General features: G+C 40.5%; 1 protein-coding gene across 2 annotated transcripts in view; it reads left to right on the top strand.

Annotated features, from left to right (window-relative positions):
* LOC149150858 (uncharacterized) overlaps nucleotides 1–26457 on the top strand; it is a 205294-nt gene that overhangs the window by 32380 nt on the left and 146457 nt on the right. Inside the window, exons 2-4 of one of the 2 annotated variants that reach the window (XM_089440659.1) lie at nucleotides 2049–2217; nucleotides 2491–2523; nucleotides 2646–2740. In XM_089440659.1, coding sequence (XP_089296785.1) covers nucleotides 2049–2217; nucleotides 2491–2523; nucleotides 2646–2740 — 297 coding nt within the window. The remainder of the gene's footprint in view (nucleotides 1–2048; nucleotides 2218–2490; nucleotides 2524–2645; nucleotides 2741–26457) is intronic. The other variant, XM_089440660.1, reaches the window with a different exon arrangement.

Below are 26457 nucleotides of genomic sequence, written 5' to 3'. Positions count from 1 at the left end.
AGTTCAGTTTTGCCTCAAAGTTTACTAAGTCCAGATTGGGGATGGATTTGACCCTTTTAATAAAATTGCTTTTCTTAGGAGGTTTCTTACTGACTATTCTAGTAGATCAAAACAAGGAAACAAAGACTTCTTTGTCAATGGAAGTCCTGTCCATGATGAAGCTAGGGAAAGACAAGCACAAAGTCGACAATTAGAGAAAAAAACCCACAAGCATCCCTCAATCTGTAGTTTTGTGACCATACCCACGGCTTCCAGTACAGATTTCGGTCGCAACAAAACAAATCAATCGATAGTGAGCTATCGGAGGTGGCAGCTAAGGTGAATCCTAGCCACTTAAGTGATGCTTGTAGACAAAGACACACGTGCCTTCATTTTCCTTGGAATCATTGTTTGACATTCTCATAAATGGTTTAGTTAGTACCAACAACCCACAAGCTAGTACTAGTAGGAACTTCTAACTCAACAAGGGCCAAGACGTCTGGAGACACTCCCATATGGGGGTCACATTCCAGGGGTACACCTACCCTTTCAGCCTCATCACAAGGGGTCAATATCAATCATTCAAGATGCATGGACTTCAGCTCCCTTTGGTTTTGAACCTTTGACCTCCAAGGAGTAAACACATTTTTTAATCATTAGGCCCACTCAAGCTGTACATAAAATTTTTGTATAGTTATTATCGATGGCCTGCAGCCAATACTAGCAGCAACTTGTGACTTGGCAAGGGTCAAGACCAGTGTTGCGAAAATCGCGACGACTTCGAAAAAAATCTTGATTTTTTTTTTTAATTTTTAATTTAATTTAATTTTTTTATTTTTATTTAATTTAATTTTTTTAATTTTGCCGATTTTTACTGATTTTATCCCGATTTTTACGATTTTTTCCGATTTCAGACCTGTGCCGATTTAATCCCGATCACGATGTTCGCAACATTGGTTGAGACATCTCGATACACTCCCATATGAGCCTACCCTTTGAGCCTCATTTGAGCAGGCCAATATTAATCATTCAATATGTACAGACTCTACCCCCCTTTGGTTTTGAACCTATGACCTCCAGGGAGGAAATACATGTTCTTAACAATTAGACGCACTCAAGCTGTACAAAAATATATTAAGACCAATTGAGGCACACAATAGAACTGTCCAAGAATCAACCCCGAGATCTCACGCATGAAGTTCAATGCACTCGACCACTAGAGCCTAGTCCATGGGGCTTAAGTTGTGTGTAGCTAGTATTGATAACATGAATTTGTGACTTGGCAAGGGCTGAGATGTCTATAGACACTCCCATATGAGCCTACCCTTCAAGCCTAGTCACAATGGGCTCATATTAATCATTCAACATGTATAGACTCTACCCCCCTTTGGTTTTGAACCTGTGACCTCCAAGGAGCAAACACATGTTCTTAACCATTAGGCCCACTCAAGCTATACTATTAAATTTGAGAGACACAGGGGTGGACTTTGATCCACTTCTGTGTGCACAGGTCATGAGATCATTCAATATAATCTCTTTGGTTGAATCACACACATTCAAGAACTGCCTCAAGTGATCCCATGGCTTCAAGTTATGCCCTCATGGGAATTGAACCTTGCCCAATGGTGAAAAACTCCTCGCTTAACACCATTGGATCCAATCCCTTTGGGCAGCAGAATATTACAAAATTACTTTTAAAGGAAGTGGGAAAAACAAGAGTGCCTTCAAACAAAGCAGCCCGTCTTCAATGTTTTCCACAAATACATTTTACTTAAAATACAGTATAAAAGTGTTAGTAACTAAAACACACATCAGACAAGAACCTGTACTTGTTTAGAGGAATGCATGGATCAAGGGTATATATGTGACAGACTTTATTCATCTCCTTGTATTTAGTTTGAGGTGATGTTGTAAAACTAAATGACTTTATAATTTATGATCTAATATCTCCTCCTAAGTATTAAAAGCACCCGGATTGTCTTGTGTGGTTTTATTCTTGCTGGATTAGATCTTCTGTAAATTAAATATTAAATGTGGTGCTAAGTTATTATTTGGTTATTTTGATCCAGCCAAATGCCCAGGAAAAATTTATGCGCATTAAGCATGCGTATAATACTTTGTTGGACTCAAATTCTCGTCTTAAGTATGACTTTAGAAAACATCGCGCTGATTCACGTCAAACATCTAAAAAGGGTTTCCAAAAGGAATTTGAGGATGAAGAAGAGTTCTATGGATTTGGTAAGATGCTTTAACTTATGTTACCAACTATTTAACTTTTATTGCATTTTGTTTTGGAAAGTGGGAAGGATTCAAATTTATGCATTCTTCTTCCAGATAGCATATCAAAGGTCATTTCTTGTATCTAGTTTTTTGACTAGGAAAGGTGACCTTAGGTTATCCTCAAATTTTTCAAGAGAGTTTTCTTTCCCCTTTGGCCAGATGCCTAGGAAGATATGTTTTGTGGTAAAGGTAAGTGATTGTCTCATGGGAGAGCTGGTTTGTATGTTGCAGGCGAATTCTTGAGAGTTCTAAAGATATCTATAGGTAGATATGGTGGACCTCCTTTTTGATAGAACCATAGGGGAAAGGAGATAAACATTACCATGTCTCTATGACCTATTCGCACACCAAATTTTGTAATCCAGTTTTGAATCTTGATGCTGCAGACGACTTCTTCCAGGATTTACAAACAGAGTTTCGTAACTGGGAAGCTAGTGCAGATACACAAGGCAAACCAAAGAGCTTGTGGGAAGAGCTTGCTGTAAGTACTTTACACTCTTTTCACAATTAAGTGCTGGGTTTTATCTGCTTCCATAGTATGACAGTGAGAGTAAAAAGCATCGGTACTTGAATCAGAAAAAATGGATATTGCACTTTATAAAAATGTGAGGTAATTACCAATTACTATGATCTTTGTTCTATATATTTGTCAAGGGAAGTTACACATTCTGGCTCACCTGCTTGTTCTTTGAATTAATTATGTATCCATGGGCATATATGGATTGGAACTAGAGTGTTTTTAGGTTCTTAAAAACTTGTTCTTTTTCATAGGAGACTTGGATTGCACCGAATCACAACTTAATGGTTTCATGAAACTTGGGACCTGTTCTAATAATATCGGGTAACAAGATCCCATAGAGATACTGTACTATCATCAAATTTATACTTATGCAACCTTAAGTTGGTTAATCTCCAACACATGCCCCTTGAGTTGGGTGCATATTAGGTATCTGACTACATAGAATTTTATTCCTGTAAGAAAAAATGGAAATATTTTAGGTCCAAAGCATTCAAGAACAAGAGTTATTCATTTGCAGGCAAGATATGAGATCAATGACCATCTGTTATATGCAATGACTGAAGACCTAGCTGCATCTTATGCATGCCTTGGTCATGTCTTTGGAGGAAGTTGGCACTTCAGTTAATAAGTGATACATGGAGCGACGGTGAAAATAAATAGAATCATGATATTTTCCCATGCTATGTTCAAGAAAAGAGTGAACATAGTGAGGAAAATATCATGATGGAAAAAATGATGTTCCAAGCAAGATAATATATGGAAACATTACTTGATAAAATAAATTAATCAGAAATGCTAATGCTTGATACCTGCAATTACAAGAATGATAGAATGGGGTGAACTAAAAAATAATGAGGCATTAGTTGAGGGAAGTTGTAATTGTGATCTATATTTGGGTAGTGTTACTGCTCAAACTAGCAGGGTTGGCAAGGTTCAATGAAGCCTATGAAACGATAAACACTATTAGGAATACACCCACTGTCACCTCAACGTATTCCTCTCGGTTTAGGCTAACTCCTAAGAAACACCAATGACGATATCTCTACAAACACACTCATCCAAAGTATAAGTAGACCAGTGCCTAAGTAAAAGTTAATGGAAGAGGTAGGAGTTGATTTGGTAACAGAATATGATCTGATTAAAGATAGAACAACAGACTTATATTGTAGACCAACAAAGAAAATACTCAATGGATCAAGGAATAAGCTTGAAAAGTGCCACAAATTGAGTATAGAATTTTTTTTTTCTGCAATAGGAAATAAATTGGAGATGTTATACATGTTTTATGTGGCTGTAAGAAGAAGATAAACTTGCTGTTCAAACCTGTAACTTTTGTAATTCTGAAGATTACATTAGGATAGCAAGCAAAAAACCACTTTGGGGGCCCGAAATTGGCTCTTGATGGACCTAAAACTCAAGGAACTTGATTGGAAATGTTGGTACTATGAAATTCTTTCCATTGAGTACAAAAGCACCAAATTTGGATGAGTAGTTAGAAATATTTTCAATTTGCAAATCAACTACCCATAAAATAGCCCACAACTATGAGGGCTGAAAGTTGATTTAGCCCAAAAGAGTGATCAAACCTGCAAATTGTTTTGGAAAACCAATATATGATCTAAAAGTAATGAATAATCAATAGAAAACCTTTTTAGATCAATTATATTGGATACAAGAGAATTAAGCTTGAACTTCACTTGTCTCAAGGCAATGGTTTGCCTCTAATTACTTCCAATTGCTGTAAATAATTTTCAGAACTAAACACTTGAAAACAATGTTAGCACAAAAATATAGAGCAAAATAAAGGGGGCCATACAACCTTAGGGCTTTTAGGGCTTCCCAAAAGTGGAATTTGTGGTGATTTATCCAATGAAATAATCAATGAATGCAATTTAAAACCGCAAGTTAATGAAAGAATTCACTATTGAAATATTTTTTGGATTTTATAATTTGTAATCTTGGATTTTTGGAAATATATATACCTTTAGGTTTATTTATTTATTTTATATTTAATGCAAATACAAATTTATAAAAAATGCAATTTTTTTGAGAAGTAATTTTATAAAGAGATTTGATTGTAAACTGTTGGAATAAAGATATGATTCATTTTTCATAGCAGTCAAGGACAAAGAATTATGTCCACTATTAGACTTGGTATCACAATGCTTGAGGTTTTGATTAATAGGTGGAACTCTAAGAATACGACACTAGTATCAAAACAAGAGAAGAAATGGGACCAAAATCCTACTAGGAGGGCTTCCCATAGAATGAATCCTCCAACCAAGAAATCAACAATTATAGAAAATAAGGTTATTTACCCTAGAGGGGAGTGCGAAACATGTCCCAAAAGAGAACAACACTACTTTGTATGAATTAAGAGAATGGTGTGAGATAAACCCTAGACCTTTCTCTTCCAAGCCTTTTTGGATTGATTTCCTTAGTCTCGTAATAACTTTGAGCTGCTCCAAAAATTGCTTTTGAATAAATTTGATCAATCATAGAAGAGAATTCACGTGTAAACCTTTTTGTTTCATGAAAAAGTTCATGTTGTATTAGATAGCTTAACAAGTTCACAATGATTTGCTGAGGAAGAGAAGGCCTATATTTATAGATGAGGCTCTTTAAAATTTTCTCTTTGGTCTCCCAAAAAATAGGACTTTCCATCCACAAAAGGCTTGGAGGCTAAGTGAAGAATAATTTAATTTTCAAAATTACATTGAGTTAAACCCCAAGAGAGGCAAAACATCAATGTGACCAAGAGGGGCTATTTTGATCCTAGATCAATGTGACCAAGAGGGGCTGTTTTGATCCTAGATCAATGATGCATGAAGCGATGATGTTTTTTGGAAGCGAAGCGTCATTTTCCAAAAATATAGGAAGCGAAGTGTCTCAAAAGCTTCTACTATATATATATTTTATATTTTTTTGCATTTATATTAAAAAACATAAAAAATATACCAAATTAGTTGTAGAAGATATGAAAACATGCATATTTGTATATAAATCAAGATAGATATGACATCCATTGTACATCCATGATTAATTATTTGAGCATCAACCATATCCATGCTGCACGAAACTTCTAGGAACCCGATGTTTTGGGCTGTACCCGTACTCGAAACTCTGAAACTTGGTCGAAACTTGGCCGAAACTCAACCATCACGCAATCTTCTATGAGAGTTAATGAAGACTTGGTTTTCCTTCTAAATTGTCATCTTTGGGTCTTATTCCCTGTTTTCTTGCAAGATAATTTGTTATTTACACACACACACACACACACACACATATGACGTTTGGCCGACATTTCCATTTTTGGGAGGCAGCGTTTCTAAATGTACCCGTTTCGGAAACTCCTAAACATTTTGGCGTTTCGTGCAACTTAGAGCCATCTAGAATCTAGATTCTTCTCCTCTTGTTTAGCCTTTGTCTCTACTTCTATTGTCTAGGGATATTAGTCAACATTGCCCAATTTTGATCAAACTACCTAATCCAAGCCTTAAAATATGGTAGGAAAAGCTTTACATGCTTGATCAATGATTTTGACTTGATTGAAAGGTAATTTTTTGCTAAGGCCATGACAAAGGAGTTCAACAATCAACACCACCAACACTAGGGTACATATAGGGCTTGGTGCTCTTGATTAAATGCCAATCACATACCCTCATACATGATATAATCTAATGAAATGCCACAATCCAAATGACCCCGAATTCCTGAAAACTATTAAGTTTGCGGAATTTGAATAGGATATGAAATTCTAATTTCTCCATATGAAGTTCAATGAGGCTGGAACCACTCTTAAACATCTTGAGTCATTTCATGGTAATGTAAAAAATTTAAGTAAAAGGATTACAATGAAAAATAAAGGAGAATGCCACTTTTACTTTAATTCTTAAACATTACCATGAGGGAGTATTTAGGAAGCATCTAAGGAGCATTAAGGGAGCACCTTGGGAGTGTCCGAGAAGCGTCAACCCAACTTAAGTCAAAGAATATATATATATTTTTTTAGAAATCAGGCCCTCGCAAAAACCTCTGTCTATCTCCGGATCCATGCCTGAACCTCCACTGTTAAAATTGGCAACTAGGGCCAAACTCCATGTGGGTCATCTTGTTTATGGCAGCTGATATTTTTCTTGGATCCCTCTCATTGAGAGGTGTATGATTGATCTAAAGATCATCTGATTCCGATAAGTATTTATGAAGATATGAATTTATTTTGATTATGGACAAATTGTCAAGTCGGCCAGCAACTTATGTAGGCTCAGAAGCCCAACAGTCATGTCTATTCAACCTCTACGTTTTTAGTATAAATAGAAGAGGACTTGAAGTCATTTGTCACACATACTCTTCATGTGATCTCCTCCTCTCCACGTCTTTGGGTTTTGGTGAAGGAGAGACACTAAGAGTATACATTGGCCTAAAGATGATGCCCTAGCCGCAGATGATGCCCTAGCTACAGATGATGCCCTAGCCGCAGTGATGCCCTAGCCACAGTAAGCCGCATGCTTATGAGGAGATCTACATGCAAAAAGAGGAGACTTTTGTGCAGCATAAATAACCCCTATATGTTGTCTCAGAGGCTCTATCCGCAAATAAGAGGAGGGCTAATATAGGTCCTAAATGAAGGCCTGAATCCGTTGTCTATTGACCCTATACGCAGCAAGAAAGAGACTCTTTATCCGCAGTCAAAAAAAGGATCTATACACAGTCTTAGAGGAGATGATTTAGCTGCTGTTCTAGCAAGGAGACTTAGCCATAGCTTAGCCACAGTGATGAAGCCTAGACGTAGTTGAAGGAAGCTCTTGCAGCTGACTTATGAGGAGGACCTATTCGCTGTCCAAAGGAGCTTCATACACAGCCCTAATCCGTTGTCAAAGAAGATCTTCTAAACACTGTTAAAGGAGACCTTATTCCGCTGTCTTGAAAGGCTCCTATCCACAGCGCTAAGAGCCCTATTCTACTGTCTAAAAGGAGTCACCTAATTCATTGTCTATTGAGATATCAAGCCGCAGCAAGGAGGCCCAAAGAGGCCCTTATCTCAGACATGAAGATGACCTCATACGCTGTCACATCTAGCCATAGCTATAGCTATCTCACTGCTGGTCAAAAGCATGGATGAGATATGTTTAGGAGCAACTGTCATCAGATTAGAAGTTAGAGGGCTAAGCTGCTACCTTGGGTCTAGTTTGGGTCTGCTTGAAGGAATCTGGAACTATAGCCTAGCTGCTTTGCTAGGCTGCAAGCCATAGCAAGCAGCTAAGGCTGATATACATATGGCAGCATGATGAAGCAACAGAAGTATAGCAGCAGCATGATGTAAGTATTGCAGCATGATGACGATGATGTATTGAGTTTGCCTTATTGGGTGAAACACAGTGTAGCATAGCTGTCATTGAGTGCTGATCAGCGATGAGTACAACATTAGATGCAGATCCGTGATAAGAGCAGCTCAATGATAGGAGCAGCAAGTGACAAGTGTAGCAACATGAAGAGCAGCATGGTGCATCATGGTGAGGTGCAACATATGGACAAGATGCAACACAATCATAGGTGAAGGAGTCACCTTGGATAATCAGTTGAAGCAGCATGTCTTCAACCGATCTCATGAAGAGATGATCTATTCTCTTATCTAGAAAGTCAAAGTGTTGACTTCTGTTGTAAATGTACTTTCTCTCTCTCTCTCTGCTGAACTATTGAAGAACATAAAAGAAGAATTGGTCAAGGGTTTCCCCACATTGGGGTTTGTCCCTGGCTAGCGCCACATCTTATGTCCTCTTGTCTTGGCTTGTCTTCTGCGATTTATGTTTATGTTCTATTTGCAGTTTACTTTAATGCTGATGTGATTGCTAATCTGGGAAAGATATAGAGCTAACTATGAAAATTGAAATAAATTGCTCTAAGCATAGAACATACCTAAAATTAACATGGTATCAGAGCTGAGGTGAAGACAATGCCCAAGCTAGAGTGAAAGAGCAATCACCGAAGACAGTTGGGTAAGGACAAAAGGATCAGTGGATTCCTTATCTCTCTTCAAATTCACCAAGGGTGAAGTCGAAGCAGAGAATATTATCAAAATGGCGCAGCGGAATATGGCCTACCTAAAGATCACTTCATTGGAAGACCGGATCTCAGGGTGGAAGGAAAGGCAGATAACTAGTTCGGCCATTATGCGAAGGAGTGTCCAAATGGAAGGGACACATCACTTGATGATGATAACAACAGGGACATGATCAAAGGAATGACAGGTAATGCAGATCATCAAGGAAATGGCCGACTCTTCATAGAAAGCAAGGAACCCCAGGTATGAAGAATCAAATGTTGTTTTTTGATAAGATAAAGAAGCATTATCTTGTATTGGCCCTCTCCTTCAGATTCTTTGGGAATCTGGCTTATTGATTGTAGTGCTTCAAGGCACTTCATCAGATAGAAGGGTGCACTCTCTAATTTGGTAGAGATGGAAACAATCGTGGGATTATACTTAGAGCCGATGCCACCTATCCTAGAAAGGGTGTAGGGAATGTTACCCCTCAATTGAATGAGGGTAACTCGATTCATTTACAGAATCTCTTTTATGTACCTGATCGCAAGAAGAACCTGGTGTCCATTTCAGCAATGGAAGTCGAAGGTTACAGGGTGGCACTCATCGATGGAAAGGTACGTGTTTGAAAATAGAATTTTCAAAGATGTTTTTGAGTTCAGGGTTGTATCAAGTTGCAGAAAGTCCACTGGGGACCATGTCCATTGGCACATAACATCGGAGGTCTGTGAGTCAGATAGTGACCGGGATGCCTGAATTCAAAAAGAGCATGACAGTACATGTCTGAGATGTACCGAAGGAAAATCTTACAAGGGGACCATTCCCCTCATATAGCAGGACCACAGGTTTGGAACAACCCGAGGGGTTTGAGATTCATGATCGAGAATCTCATGTATACAGGTGGAAGAAAGCCCTCTATGGCTTGAAGCAAAACACTCCGGGCATAGTATGAGAGGATTGATAGCTGTCTGATGAAGCTGAGATTCACTAGGAGTGAAACCGATCCAAACCATTACCTGAAGGTTGTGGATGATAGACCTCTCATACCGGCACCTTATTAGGACGACCTATTTCTGACAGGTGCAGACCCTCATTTGCAGAAGTAAGAGGGAGTTGGATTCTGGATGTGGAATGATAAACTGCAAACCTGTGACTACCTCGAGGATCTTAACTTTCAGAAGTTATATGGTAGTGATGTCGGACCAGATTTGGGAAATGCCTCTGAGTTTCATAAATTCATTCGCGTTGATGTTCTTGGTGAACTTCCGTTCGGACATATGTTTTGCAGTTAGCATGGTGAGCTCATATTTGGTTGAGCCTCATTAGATTGATGCCAAGAATCTTCTGATATATCTTCGGGGCACAATCTCTCATGGATTGAGATACACAGTAGGAAATATGAAACTGCATGATTATTCGAATGCTGAGTGGGCAGGTAGTGTGGAGGATCACTACTACTAGAGCACTTCTCAGTGCTGGTCCTCTTTGGATTCTGCTTCGATATCATGGATGAGCAGGAAGCAAAAATCAGTTGCTATAAGCACCACCGAAACCGAATACACAGCTACGAGTATGATCTCATGTGAAGCTGCATGGTTGCAGAAGCTCTTAAGTGAGCTGTTCGTACACATGATGAATACCACTGTGATTCTCTGTGACAACCAGAGGTGGGATTCGATTATTGAGGAATCCCGTATTTGATGATTGCTCCAGCAGATAGACATCAGATACTGCCTTATTTGGGATATGGTAAGTTGATGAGCGGGGAGGCTCCATCACATTGAGACTGATGTACAGGTCGCAGACATTTTGTCAAAGCCCTGGGGAAAGGTCAAATTTGTGACTTTCCCGAACAACTTGGAGTCATTGAGAGACCTTCTTATAAGGATCCTACATGTTGCATGCATTGAGCTCTAGGAGCTTTGGGGGGGGGGCTTGGAGTAGTTACTGGGGCAACATACGACCACAGGGTGACTCACCCTCCCCTGGTGGTGCGCTATGAACAAGATGATTAGTTCTCCTGTGGGCCAGGATGATTCGTTCTCCGTGGCGACTGTGAAACAGGATGATTCGTTCTCTGTGGCGACTGTGGAACAGTGTGATTCGTTCTCCTGTGGGCCAGGATGATTAGTTCTCCGTGGCATCCACTGGATAGGATGATTCGTTCTCCTGTGGACAGGATGATTAGTTCTCCTGTCGAGGCATCCTACCCATGTAGGGAAGTACCTCTCATCTGATCAATGAGCAGGGAAATGAGGATAGGGACCATAATATTTCTATCGATGGACGCATCGTTGTAGCTACTGTACTCCCTATGCTAGGATGACCTCCATTGATCTAGGATCAATGATACTGGTCTGGGACCAGTGAGAGTGATACACCCTCTGAAACTGACTTCGGGTCAGTAGAGGACTGGTCTGGGACCAGTGAAAGTGGTACACACTCCAGACTGACTTCGGATCAGTGGAGGATGGTATGATACATCCTCGATCACTTCTTCTTCATAGTTCAAGCAGAGCATAACAGAGCTGAGTAGAGCAGAGCTAAGCAGAGCTCAGCAGACCATAGCAGAGCAATGCAGGGCACTGATGGCAGAGATAGTACAGTCGGACATATGGATCAGCGGATGGAGTTCTCCCTAGTTGAGAGGGAGTGTTAAATTACAACTAGGGCCAAACTCCATGTGGGTCATCTTATTTATAGTAGCTGATATTTTTCTTGGATCCCTCTCATTGAGAGGTGTAGGATTGATCTAACGATCATTCGATTCCGATAAGTAATTATGAAGATATGAATTTATTTTGATTATGGACAAATTGTCAAGTCGGCCAGCAACTTATGTAGGCTTAGAAGCCCAACAGTCATGTCTATTCAACCTCTACGTTTTTAGTATAAATAGAAGAGGACTTGAAGTCATTTGTCCCACATACTCTTCATGTGATCTCCTCCTCTCCACGTCTTTGGGTTTTGGTGAAGGAGAGACACTAAGAGTATACACTAGCCTAAAGATGATGCCCTAGCGGCAGTAAGCCACAGGCTTATGAGGGGATTTACACGCAAAAAAGAGGAGACTTATGTGCAGCATAAATAACCCCTATACGCTGTCTCAAGAGGCTCTATCCGCAGATAAGAGGAGGGCTGATATAGGCCCTAAATGAAGGCCTGAATCCACTGTCTATTGACCCTATACACAACAAGAAAGAGACTCTTTATCCGCAGTCAAAAAGAGGATCTATACACAGTCCTAGAGGAGATGATTTAGCTGCTGTTCTAGCAAGGAGACTTAGCCATAGCTTAGCCATAGTCATGAAGCCTAGACGTAGTTGAAGGAAGCCCTTGCAGCTGACTTATGAGGAGGACCTATTCGCTGTCCAAGGGAGCTTCATACGCAGCCCTAATCCGCAGTCAAAGAAGATCCTCTAAACGTTGTTAAAGGAGACCTTATTCCGATCTTGAAAGGCTCCTATCCACAGCCCTAAGAGCCCTATTCTACTGTCTAAAAGGAGTCACCTAATTCGTTGTCTATTGAGATATCAAGCCGCAGCAAGGAGGCCCAAAGAGGCCCTTATCTCAGACATGAAGATGACCTCATATGCTGTCACATCTAGCCATAGCTACAACTATCTCACTGCTGGTCAAAAGCATGGATGAGATACGTTTAGGAGCAGTTGTCATCAGATTAGAAGTCAGAGGGCTAAGCTGCTACCTTGGGTCTAGGAATCTGGAACTATAGCCTAGCTGCTTTGCTAGGCTGCAAGCCATAGCAAGCAGCTAAGGCTGATATACATATGGCAGCATGATGAAGCAACATAAGTATAGCAGCAACATGATGATGATGATGTATTGAGTTTGCCTTATTGGGTGAAACACAGTGTAGCATAGCTGTCATTGAGTGCTGATCAGCGATGAGTACAACATTAGATGCAGATCCGTGATAAGAGCAGCTCAATGATTGGAGCAGCAAAGTGACAAGTGTAGCAACATGAAGAGCAGCATGGTGCATCATGGTGAGGTGCAGCATATGGACAAGATGCAGCACAATGATAGGTGAAGGAGTCACCTTGGATAATCAGTTGAAGCAGCATGTCTTCAACCGATCTCATGTAGAGATGATCTAGTCTCTTATCTAGAAAGTCAAAGTGTTGACTTCTGTTGTAAATGTACTCTCTCTCTCTCTCTCTGCTGAACTATTGAAGAACATAAAAGAAGAATTGATCAAGGGTTTCCCCACATTGGGGTTTGTCCCTGGCTAGCGCCACATCTTGTGTCCTCTTGTCTTGGCTTGTCTTCTGCGATTTATGTTTATGTTCTATCTGTAGTTTACTTTAATGCTGATGTGATTGCTAATCTGGAAAAGATATGGAGCTAACTATGAAAATTGAAATAAATTGCTAAGCATAGAATATACCTAAAATTAACATCCACGGATCCGCTGATCTGGCCTGCATGATTCCAGATTCCTAGGAGTCGCCTCAAAACGGTGGAACCACAGATCCTATTTTTGGATCCGTGGTTCTGCTTGAGGATCGCCCAAGGATTTGTATGGGATGCGATTTTGGCCTTGGATCCTTGGGGGGGAAGGATTTGCAACACTGCCCTAGATGACAAAATGTTCCACTTGATTGCATGGCAATGTTCCTTGAATTTTCTCCATCATTTGGTGCTCCAACGACTTGATTTGACCATGTAGAAGGCTCAAATGGTCGGGAAAATGGTGGACGACTCCTTAAAAAATATCTCCAATAAAGGCTCAAATAATGCTTCTTATCCTTCAAGATATGCCTTAAATGAAGGCCCATGCCTATACCATAAGTCAAGACACTTCCATGAGGCATGGGAATGACTTTTTAAGTTCAAAAATTGGTCATAAAACCCTTAATAAATAAACATAGAAGAAATAAATTTACCTCAAGGGTGCAACATTCCCTTGGATTTTCTTTTGATTTGGCTTGGAATAATTTTAGGAATGCTTGGACTGTTGAACAACCTCCTTGACCTTGCTTATTTTCCTTAGATGATGGATTGACCTTCTTCAATGGTAAGAAATCACCAATGACTACATTACTTGTTGAAGAAACACTTGAAATTTGAATTAATTTTGGCTTGATGATACTTGAATCAACCCTTGTGGACTTAACTTCCTCCATAATTCTCGCAATGTCTTGTTTAACTTGCTTGATTCACTTCCTAGGAGGGCTTGACCTCCTTCTTTGGTCCAATAATTGCCACGCCTACCTTTTCTTGAAAGAAAATGCTTCAATTTGACATTTGATTTGACTTTCCTTTGCTTGATTTAGTCCTCGAGGGCTTTCTTCTTCGTTTCTTCCTTCAACGTTTTACTTGGAGATGCTTCTTTTGCTTGCTTGGAGTACTCAACCTCTCTTTCTTCTCTTGGAATGCTAACAACAAGGCCAGTTTGGAGCACTTTGGCCTTTTCTTTGAGTAATTTTGAGTTGACACTTAGATGATTAGCCCTTGGGGGCTCCAATTTGCGCAAATAGACTTCAACGTTCCAATATTTGTCCCCATCTTTCCTCTTTACTCCATCCAATAGCCCCAAAGATGATGAAATCATGCCCCACGTGTGGAATAAATGCTTAAAGAACTTGGCTTGATGTCACTTTGCTTGAGCGTTGAGTTGATTTGGCTTGTAGATGATACTTGCATGTGCTATCTTCTTTGTCCATTTCATCATTTGCCTTCAAATCGTGTTGCTTGCAATCCACATGGAAAGCCCATTTGCCCCAAAAGTGGGTCCACTGCTGTAACTAGAGATCTTTGAGGGTGTTTTGACTGCTTCAAAAGACAAGTGGTTCATTTTGGCACAGAGAACCAAATGGACATTTGACACCCTCTTTGCCTCAAAAGACATAGCATGATGCCTTGGGAGACACAAATGCATTGGGCATTGTGAGACTATTAGGATGCATAGCCAAAGGCAAAGGAGAATGCAAAATACATAAGACACATGGCACATGTGGGGTAGGGGGGTGCACCAAGATTAGAAGGGATAATGTCATAAGAAAGTACATATGGACTTCACTCTTACAAGGCTTTATTGATGTAGGTGCTCCCTTAAACCATGAGTCCTAGTAATGCCTATGATACCCACAACACTGTTTTAGGGTATAAGAATACCCATAAAGGCATGGAATTACTGCCCATTAGGGGGAAGTCAACAATGCCACAAAGGTAGATATACCATGAAATAAACAAGATCAGGAGTAGCCATGGTTGTCCACACCAACGAGGATCTAGGAGTTGTTGAAACTTGGTAGCGTGGAAGGTATTTCTCGTTGGAAAATCCCTTGGGGCTTTCTGTTTTGGTTAGTGGGCATTGCATTCAATGTGTGGGTGTTTGCTAGGGTTTTGCACCCAAAGAAAAACATTTAATATTTTAAAGTTAATATAAGTCGGCTTAAGGTGCCAAGTTGACTCAGGTTGGCCAATAAGGCCAAGAGACATGACCTTTGGGGTTTCACACCCCTTGGACAAGTATAAATAAAGTAGCCAATGGAGAGGCTAGTAGACAAGAAGGTAAAGGATCATTTCTTCTTGTGTGAGAGGCTACAAGTGACTTAACCCAGTCCACAAAAGGAGCCATAGTTGAGGAATAGAGGTCATAGACCTTAGAGAAAGGAAACCTTAGCAAGGAAAGGAGGCCAAAGTTTATTTTTTTGAGTTGTATGAAGGATTGCCCTAACCACAACAAGGAAACGAAGGTTGAGTAAGGGCTGTAGGCCAAAGAAAGAAGTAACGAAGGATAGCTGGAGGGGCCACAGACAAGGTAGAGCTAATCGCAATTGAGGAAGAAGGGCCAAGGATGAGGCAGAGCTGGTTGCAAGACCGAGTTATGGGATGTGGTTTGAAGGGAATTGACCGCAAGTTTGTGTCAGGGCTAGTAAAGGTGGCTGAGAGGCTGAAGAAATAGGTCGAGGAGTTGTTGAGTGTTTGCTGTAGGTTGGAACAACAAATTGATGTCTTAAGGAGCTGGATTTAGGTGAAAAATAAGGGCTATAGAGAGGTTTGATATGTGATGACAGATTGGTGAAGGTGAGTAGGGCATGCCAAGAGGGTTTCCAAGTCACTAAGGAGTTGTTTAGAGGAGAATAAGGACTTCTACAAGAGTTGAAAGGAAACAATAGGGTTGCTTTGGCCTAAAGGGAGTTGGCTGGGCAGTTTGAGTAAGGCAAGGAGTGCCATGTGAGCAACAACAAGTAGCTGAAGGGTTTGGTGGCAAAGGACAACCAATGATTAAGCGCAAATTAGAGGTAAAAGGACTGAACCTTAGCCCACATAACTTGTACAATTTTATTGTATTTTGTCTTGTATATTTTGGCATAGTACATGGATTATAAAGGGCCACTTTACTTGGTACGAGAGCCCTAAGTTTTCTTGTGGAAGGACTAATAAGAAATAAGTTTTGGGCATTAAATTATGTGTTACACATAATCTAATTGATGGTATATTCCGTTGTGCAAAAGTTTAAGTTAGGCATTCTCAGTGTGTTTGTGTTTTTGATCCAAATCTTTTAACTTCAAGGATGCATACAAAATTTCATATAAAAGAGCATGTTAACCAAGTAACTTAACACATGAAAAAGAAGCAGAAATCTTAAAGCAACCATAAGATCAAAGGCATACAAATGATTTGATTACGGAGTTCACCCAATGTGGGAACGTCTCCGGGCCCTGCTCAAAGTGGGGAGGTCTTCTTTCATTAAGTGGCAACGAAGAAATGAATTACAATCAATTTTACAAAAATGACCCTTATACATCCATTTCCGATGATGGCCTGAAATTGGAGACCTCGCCTGGAGAAACAGACTGCACGGTTGGATTCCTGGCAAGAAAAAGTGCAAAAATGACTATAAAATTGTCAAATTCTGACATTGGCACTTTTGGCCCCCCAAGGAATCTTTTCAACATCTAGCAAGATTCCCTGCTCAGGGTTCCACCACCCTTGGCCGCTCCTGGTTCTATGCTCTGCTCTTCGCCGGTCTGGGTCAAATGGCATGAATGGGGTTTAACCGTTTAAGTAATGTTGGCGGGCGGAGCCAACAATGTATGAGCCGTTGACTTGTTGGTGACAGTAGTGCATAGCATGGGGGTGGTCCCGGTTCGAATCCCGTTGCATCCCATATATAACTCGGTCCTGTTTAACGTAGTCGCATTTCGTTTTGCCGTTCGACGGATTTGTTGTTAAGTTTTGGTGTTATTTAACTTTGGTGGAGTTTGGTTGGATATAATGCGGGGCCGGGAAGGTTCAAACCTCGCCGATCCCATCATATGATAACACCTGTCGAGTGGGGCGGAACCACCATTACCATATATACGTACCGCTGTTGGGATTGTTAAATATATATATTTTTTTGATTTTCATAAAGCCATTGGTTAATATTTTCCGCCAAAATTTAAGGGTCACTAGGCGAATTAAAGAGGTGACAAATTTCCATTTTTTGGTGGCCGGATTTTGTGCGCTGGGACTTTGCCAAATTGTTGCCACGTTAGTCACTGCCACTTGGCCCAGTTTGACCAGAACTTTGACCAGCTATAACTTGAGCATACGAACTCAGATTGGAGTGCCATTCGCACCGTTGTAATCAGGGCATCGAGCACTACGATCTGGTCCTAGTTTCACTTCCATCTGATGACTTTTATTTTTGAGCTATTTTCAAGGCCACTTCTATTTCTGGAGCCACCTGGATCATTCCTCCCCACTAATGAGCTTTTGGACTGCCAAAAGCTTTATCAATCAATTGGCAAGTGAGGGAATTGCTCCCTCACTTTCTCCTTTTCCATCCATCGAGCCTTACTTGGATGCATTCCTTTGAAACCAATACGAAGGTACTCCACATCTCCCCATTGTGAAGTCCTAGTCTTCTTGTCAAGAATGATGTCCACAGATAGCTTGTCCAAGTATTCAGGTGCAAAGTTGTCCACTGTAGGAACCTATCCAACCTCTTCGGTGTCCATGATCAAAGGAGGCTCATAAAGCTTCAAGTTTTCAATGTTCACCATTGAGTACATTTGCATGTATGCTGGAAAATCGAGACGAAAAGCATTGTCTCCAATCTTCTCTAATATGGTGAATGGGCCATATCGGATTGGTCTCAACTTCTTTCCTTCCCCTTTCATCCTGTCTTTGCTGATGTGGAGCCACACCTTGTCTCCAACCTGGAATTGGTGATCGACTTGGTGCTTGTCATGTTGAGCTTTGTATTAAGCTTGACTCTTCTCCAACTGCTCCTGCATTGCCTGGTGAATCATCTGAATTTGCTGAATGAACTTCTGTGCTTTGTCCCTGTCATCTTGCCCATTGGAATCTTCATCTCTCCCAAAGACCATGTCTAAGGGATCCTTTGGCAAATAGCCAAAGCATGTCTCGAACAGTGAGCTCTGAGTGGATGAATGCACTGCCCGGTTGTATGCATGTTGTACATAAGGAAGCTGCTCGTCCCACAACTTGGGATGCTTGCCACAATAGCCTCGGAGTAAGTGTATCACTGTGCGGTTGACAACCTCTATTTGTCCGTCGGTCTGCGGATGAAATGTCGTGCTCCTCTTCAACTTGGTGTCCATCATTCTCCACAAACTCATCCAAAACTCTCCAAGGAAGCGAGAGTCTCGATCAGACATAATGGATGTGGTCAGCCCAAAGTGGACCCACACAAATTGGAAGAAGATATGAGCAGTTTGCTCTGCAGTGACCTCTTTTTGCAAGGCATAAAAACACACATTTTGCTAAATCGATCCACAATGACATACAAATAGCCATGACCTCTCTTAGACAAAGGCAAACCGCCTACAAAATCCATTGACACACTTTCCCATGGATGACTCGGAACAAGGAGTGGTGTGTAGAGCCCCAATTTTCTATTAGTGGGCTTGCTAACTGAACACAACACACATCCATTTAAATATCGACTCTCGAGTCACAACATTTTTCATGTGAGGCCAATAACACAACCTCTGCAAATGGCATAAAGTTTTCCCTACTCCAAAATGACCTAACATGAGAGGTATGTGCCTCTCTGATTACATGTATTCTTTCATTGGTGGAGATACAAAGTTTGCGAAGGTGGTACAACAACTTTCCCTGCAAATGGTAACTGTCCACCTGTGATCCTTGAGTCAGTTTTGCATAAATCTCCTTACAATCATCATTATCAACATATTGTTCAACATAACTTTCAAAAGATAAAGAGGCATTTTGCAAAACTATAGATACAAAAATAGGAGGGTGAGAAAGCATATCTGCCACTTTGTTGCTAGTGCCCTTCTTGTATTCTGTTACCAAGTGAAACTTCTGGAGGAATCCACCCATCTGAAATGATGTACTTGTTGAAGCTTGGTCTGCGATTGGAGGTACTGCAAGGGCTGGTGATCTGTGTGAATGATGGTCTCCTTGCCGATCAAATAGTGCTTCCACTTCTTCACGCTTTGAACCAAGGCATAAAACTCCTTGTCATACATGGGATAGTTCACAATAGCTTGGGAGAATGTCTCCGAATGGTAACATACAAGTTTCCTCTGCTGCATCAACACTGCTCCCATGGTGTATCCACTGGCATCTGTCTTGATCTCAAAAGGCTGCTGGAGTTCAGGTAAGGCCAAAAATGGGGCTGTATTAATCTTCTCTTTTAGTGTATCAAAGGCTTTCTGCTGCTTTTCTCTCCACTAAAAGGTTTGATTCACACTCGTCAATGCATGTAAGGGGGATGCAATGATGAAGAAGTTGGCAATGAACCTTCTCCAGTATTGTACTGCACCCAAAAAGCTACGAACCTCTGTAACATTGGTGGGTTTAGGCCACTTTACAATCACATCAATTTTAGAAGGATCTATTTTCAATTGTCCACCACCGACAATGTGACCCAAGTAAACCAAAGAGGTCTTACCAAATTCACACTTAGACATTTTGACATACAATTTTTCTTTTTGCAAAACATCAAGCACCTTTTTAACATGACTCACATGATCATCCCATGTCCTACTGTAAACAAGAATGTCATCAAGATACACAAGTACAAAATCATCAAGAAAAGGCTTGAAAATATCATTCATCACCCTCATGAATGTGGCTGGAGCATTGCAAAGTTCGAATGGCATCACCAGCTATTCAAACAACCCCTGTTTCATCTTTAATGTAGTCTTCCATACATCCTGTTCCGCAATCCTGACCTGATGATGGCCACTTGCAAGTCTAGTTTTGTGAAATAGATAGCATTTTTCAATTGATCTAACAAATCATCAATGCGAGGGAGAGGGTACCAATTCTTCATCGTTATTTTGTTGAGTGCCCTGTAGTCTACGCACATCCTCCATGTGCCATCCTTTTTCGGCACCAACACGATAGGTGAACCGCATGGAGAAGAACTTGGCCTTATGACCCCTTGGTTCAATAATTCCTATACCTGCTTCTTTATCTCCTCCATCTCAATGGCTAACAACTTGTACATACCAATGTTGGGTAAAGGAGCATCTTGCTGCAAGTGAATCTCATGTTGGATCTCACGCTTTGGAGGCAACCCACTTGGTTCTTGAAAAAGCCCATCATAGTTAGAAACAATTTCATACAATTCCTTTTTATGAGTGGGATCACAACCTTGGAAAGATTCAGATGTCTTGACATCTTTTGCTCTCACAACCATGAGCATGCACCCTTTGCTAGAATTAATCAATCTCTTCATCTGACCTACACTTACAAGATTGGCACTGATTTTGGCGCGATGAGCTCTAACAATGTATTCCACCTCATCTTTCGTGAGATGATACTTGTTTTCATGGTGAAAGAAAACTGCTTTCCTGTCATACAAATATGGACTCCCCAATACAATACCACAGATATCCAAGGGTACAACATCAAGATCAACCTCATCTACTAGTTTGGATGTAATCACAAATGTAGCTCTACATTGTGTTGACTCTGCCGCCTACACCTACCTACAAGTTAGTGAGAAAAGCCTTCAACCCCACAAGGTGTGGTTGGTGGCAGGGAACTTAGAGAAGGTGCTGTCACACTAATCCCGACTCTCTCTATTTGAGCTATCTCCTAGGTTAGCTAAGGGGGGTGGTCCCTGATGAAAAGAAGTTAAAAGATGTGAGTTTCTAGGAGAGTGTTATAGTGAAAATGGATTACTTTTAAAGATTTATGAGCAAATATGAAGTGAGTGACTTGAAATAACAATGCCAATCATTAATATGATTAAAAACCATAAAACCAGTGCCTTATAAGGAATTTGCTCAACAATTTAAAGATATATTTGCTCAAAGTAAAATGCAATGCTCTCAAAAGAGAAAACAAAGTCACCCTGAAATGTAAATAAGAATTGTTAGCACAAGATATGTAAGATACAAAATGCTTTTGAGATAATCAATTTTATAAATCAAAATATGTGAAACATATCTTGCCAAAACACAAAAATTAATAATTAACTTGGAAATGTAAAAGAAAGGAAGTGCTAAACCATAACATCAATATGCAATTAGACTCGAAACGTGAAAAGAAAACACTTGTTTGAAATGATTACAATACTTGTTTTTGGAATAGACTTTGCATATGAAAACTCAAACCATCAAGAGACAAGTAAAGTAAATGCAATGGAAAGTGATCTTGGTTAATTTTATTAATTAGCTCTACAACAAGATTACAATTTAACTCTCCAATCTTCAGACCTCACTCTCGCCCAATGATATGGATCTCACAGTGAGGAGTCAATAGAGGAGTAGAGGATCCCTAAGATGTTTACTTCAACCAACTTATGTTGGAGGTAAAATTTTAATGAGGCTTGGGGCCTTCCTACACTAAAATGCCTAGATGAAATGCAAATTGTGTTAATTCCCCAAATTAAAATAATGATACATGCAAATGCTTCAAAGAGATTGATTTGCAATGCTTAAGAATGAAATAGTGTTCAACATAAGTTGCAATTATAACTTCAACTCGAGGAATAAAATTAGCTTACAAGTGTTGCATGTGTTTCATCAATGAATTAAAATGATACAAGTAATTTGCTTGAAAGTAAAATTTGTTTCAAATAGACAATGACAATAAATTGCTCCAATATTCAAGATAACAATGTAGCATAAAATTGAAGCATGTATTCAAGTCTCATGAAACAATTTACGAAGGTAAATGGAAACGAATCAAAGTTTGTTAAGATTATAAAAGGCTTGCATGTAAAGGATGAATTGCCCAAAGTAAAGTGTAAGATTTTAGCTCCAAGCAATAATGAGAAAGAAAATGCAAAGCTCAAATGAAATTGTAACAAACTTTAACTTAATGAAATGTGATAGTGAGGTTGTGTTAATTCCTAATTAAAGCATGCATGTAAGTGAATGAAGTATGAAAGCTTAAACCATGCAAATGTCAATCTACCCAAGAGAAGCCTCCCTCTAAATGGGGAGATAGGATACCATGGGAGAAATCCCAAGCTCCCACAAGCAAACTAGATCTTTTATTAATATTACAATGAGAAGAGGGCCCTTCAAAGTTCTCAACTATACTTCAAGGAAAGTACTCACAATAATTGCTTGAAACTTGGACACTAGACCTCCTTTCTTGAGAAAGTAGTGACAAGATCTCACAAAATTTATGCAAGGGAAACAAGGTGTGATTTTCCTCCAAATGCCCACGGCTTAAAGAGGAAAATGGGCAGACCTCTAGTGAACTTGACTTGGCCAAAATAAACCTCAAAAGAGCTCACGACCTCCTTGGAAATCTGTTAATTTTAGGTATGTTCTATGCTTAGAGCAATTTATTTCAATTTTCACAGTTAGCTCCATATCTTTTCCAGATTAGCAATCACATCATCATTAAAGTAAACCGCAGATAGAACACAAACATAAATTGCAGAAGACAAGCCAAGTCAAGAGGACACAAGATGTGGCGCTAGCCAGGGACAAACCCCATTGTGGGGAAACCCTTGATCAATTCTTCTTATATGTTCTTCAATAGTTCAGCAGAGAGAGAGAGAGATAGTACGTTTACAACAGAAGTCAATACTTTGACTTCTCTAGATAAGAGCATAGATCATCTCTAAGAAGATGATACATGAGATCAGTTGAAGACTTGTTGCTTCAACTGATTCTCCAAGGTGACACCTTCACCTATTGTTGTGCTGCATTTCGTCATCATGCTGCACCTCACCGTGCTGCACCATGCTGCACCCATCATCACTACGCTGCATCTCATCATGCTTCATTAATCATGACTGTACCCATCACTGTACTGCATTATGTGCCATTGCTGCACCATGTTGCCATCCTGACCTATGTGTTGGCTGCACCTTGCTTGCTTGTTGTCCCTTGCTTGCTTGTTGTCCCTAGCATGCTTGTTGTCCTTAGCATGCTTTTTGTTGCATGCTAGCTGTAACATTGCATGCTTGGTGTATTTGCTGCTAAGTACCATACAATTGTCCTAATGTTAGTTAGCTGTCCCTTGCATGTTGCTCTCCTTTGGAGATAGATGCTCCGGCTGTTTCGGCAGTTCTGGCAGTGCCGGCTGTTCCCGGCAGTTCCAGTTGTTCTCGACAATTCCGGTAGTCTCGGCAGTTCCAGCTTTTCCAGCAGTATCGACTTTTCCGGCAGTTCTGGCCTTTTTGGCAGTTCCGACAGTTCCGGGAAAGCTGACGCAGAGGGCAGAAGTCGGAACTGCCGGGAACAACCGGAACAGCCGGAACGCTGACGTAGAGGGCAGAAGCCGAAACTGCCGGGAAAGCTGACGCAGAGGGCAGAAGTTGGAACTGCCGGAACAGCCAAGAAAGTTGACGCAGAGGGCAGAGCCGGGAACAACCGGAACTGTCGGAACAGTCGGGAAAGTTGATGCAGAGGGTAGAAGCCGGAATTGTCGGAACTGCCGGGAAAGCTGACGCAGAGGGCAAAAGTCGGAACTGCCGGGAACAACCGGAACTGCCAGAACAATCGGGAAGCTGACGTAGAGGGCAGAAGCTGGAACTGCCGGGAACAACCGGAACTATCGGGAAATGCCGAAACAGCCGGGAAAGCTGACACAGAGGGCAGAAGCCGGAACTTCTGGGAACAGCCGGAACTGCTGGGAACAACCGAAACTGCTAGGAATAGCCGGAACTGTTGGGAACTGCCGGGAACTATCGGAGTGTTTATCCGGGGTTTCAGCTGGAGCATCTGTCTCCAAAGGAGAGCAGCATGCAAGGGACAAGCATGTATTGGTATAGCTAGCATGCAACAAGAAGCATGCTAAGGACAATAAGCATGCTAGGGACAACAAGCATGCTAGGGACAAAAAACAAGCAAGGGACAACAAGCAAGCAAGGTGCAGCCAGCACATAGGTTAGTATGGCAACATGTTGCAACAATGGCACATAATGCAATACAGTGATGGGTACAGTCATGATTAATGAAGCATGATGAGATGCAACATAATGTTGATGGGTGCAGCATGGTGTAGTGGGGTGAGGTGCAGCATGATGACGAAATGCAGCACAATGATAGGTGAAGGAGTCACCTTGGAGAATCAGTTGAAGCAACATGTCTTCAACTGATCTCATGTATCATCTTCTTAGAGATGATCTATGCTCTTATCTAGATAAGTCAAAGTCTTGACTTCTGTTGTAAACGTACTATCTCTCTCTCTCTGTGCTGAACTATTGAAGAACATATAAGAAGAATTGATCAAGGGTTTCCCCACATTGGGGTTTGTCCCTGGCTAGTGCCACATCTTGTGTCCTCTTGTCTTGGCTTGTCTTCTGCGATTTATATTTATGTTCTATCTGCAGTTTACTTTAATGCTGATGTGATTGTTAATCTGGAAAAGATATTGAGCTAACTGTGAAAATTGAAATAAATTGCTCTAGCATAGAACATACCTAAACTAACAAAAACCCTAGAATCCAAAGCTCTGATACCAAATGTTATGAAACCAGCTCACAAAAAGATAGAAAAGATAGATGAACACCTTAGAAATAAGCCTCTTCGAGGGGGCAACCTCCTGTACATTACACAAATAAACAATTCTTGGATGATACAAATGACAAGACCTCCTTTCTATATATAGGAGTCTAAGGGGTCATAATATAACCAGAGCCGACATAACGATAATAATGTAAGGGCACAATAATAACAATAGTGGGCTTCTATGGGGCACAATAATAACAATATGGGAACTACATGGGCACAACAATATAATAAGGGGGTTGTACTAATAACAATAAGGGGTTACACTAGTAGTATAGGGACCTAACACAACTTGTTATCCATCTACTCATACACCTCCCCAATCACTTGTGCATCTGTATCTGCAAAACGAATCATGTTATAAATGGGCTTGGTGAATTGCAAAACATCTCTCACATGTGCCCAAAATAGACCATCAAGAGCAGTGTCCTCTACCTGTTCAAAACCTTGCTTGTCAAGTTGGGTTGGAGCCCTGTCCTTTAATACCTTCCGGTGTTGATTTGATACCATGCTAGCCAATGACTCTCTTACCTTCAAAAGGCGTTTGCAGGTGAGGTAATAGCTAGCAAATCTAGTCTTCGCAATCTTCAACAACTCCAAACTTGAGTGACTGTGGAAAAGCCTATGGGTATTGCTATGATTTGTAATAAATTTTATCATTGTTTTGCCTCTCTTGTACGAATCACCAATCCATTTGTATTGAGGGTTTTTGTTCTTAATAATATCATGCATCAAAAGGTTCATTGTGTGAACCAAACACCCAGACCAAAATATGTTGGGGTATCTATCCTCAATAATTGCTCTCGCTGCCTTACAATTAGAAGCATTATCAGTGATGACTTGGATGACATTGTATGGGCCAATACGTTCAATTGTTTGAAGTAATGGTTCTGCAATGTTGATGGCGGTCTTGAACTTTTTTGAGTAATCATATGCTGAAAGGAAGATTGCACCACCTTTAGACACAACAAGAACACTTATCAATGGCTTGCCTTTTACATTTGTCCATCCATCAGATACAATGGATACCCCATGCTCATTCCAAGAACTTGTCATTTGACCCAAAGCATGTGTTATTTTTTCTTTTTCATGATCAAGTCCCACGGTTCTAGCCCTGTCATACCCAGGGCTCTTGTATCCTTTGGGGGCATTATTAATGGTGGAAATCAATTCATGCCAATAAGGTGGGCGAAGAACATTGAATGGTATTCCACATGCATAGAGAAATCAGAACTTTTTGAATCCACATCATTCCTACACCCTTTGTTAAGGAAACCTAATATGGTTCTACACCTTAAAGCGATGTTTGTTCCTATGCCTCCATATCCATTGCCATGGGAGGATGTTGATGGAGTTGTTTGTCTATGTGATTGTGGGCTATCATGTTCAAAGTCACCCTTTGATCATTTAGATTTATATTAGGCTTCCTCCTCTACCTTTATGTTATGTATTTGGCTATTTGTTGTGTTGTCACACTTGCACAAGTTTTGATTCCTATTTGTTTATCTCCATCCCATGGCATTGTCCCACAGAGGTGCTTTCTAACACGGGTGTATGAACTTGTGTAATTACTTTTGCAATGGAGGCATGTAATTTTAGTGGTTCCACCCCCTTTCCCTGCTTCAGGCCTTAGTAACATATTTCCACAATGAAGTTTGGTTTGCTTTTGTTTTTGTGCCCTCATCTTCACTCCCCTCTTCCTC

Source organism: Pinus tabuliformis, chromosome 9 (assembly GCF_031772625.1).
Source record: "Pinus tabuliformis cultivar Carrire ecotype Pingquan chromosome 9, CPIR1, whole genome shotgun sequence".
In the NCBI taxonomy this organism is placed as follows: domain Eukaryota; kingdom Viridiplantae; phylum Streptophyta; class Pinopsida; order Pinales; family Pinaceae; genus Pinus; species Pinus tabuliformis.
This window is presented reverse-complemented; position numbering and strand designations above follow the sequence as displayed.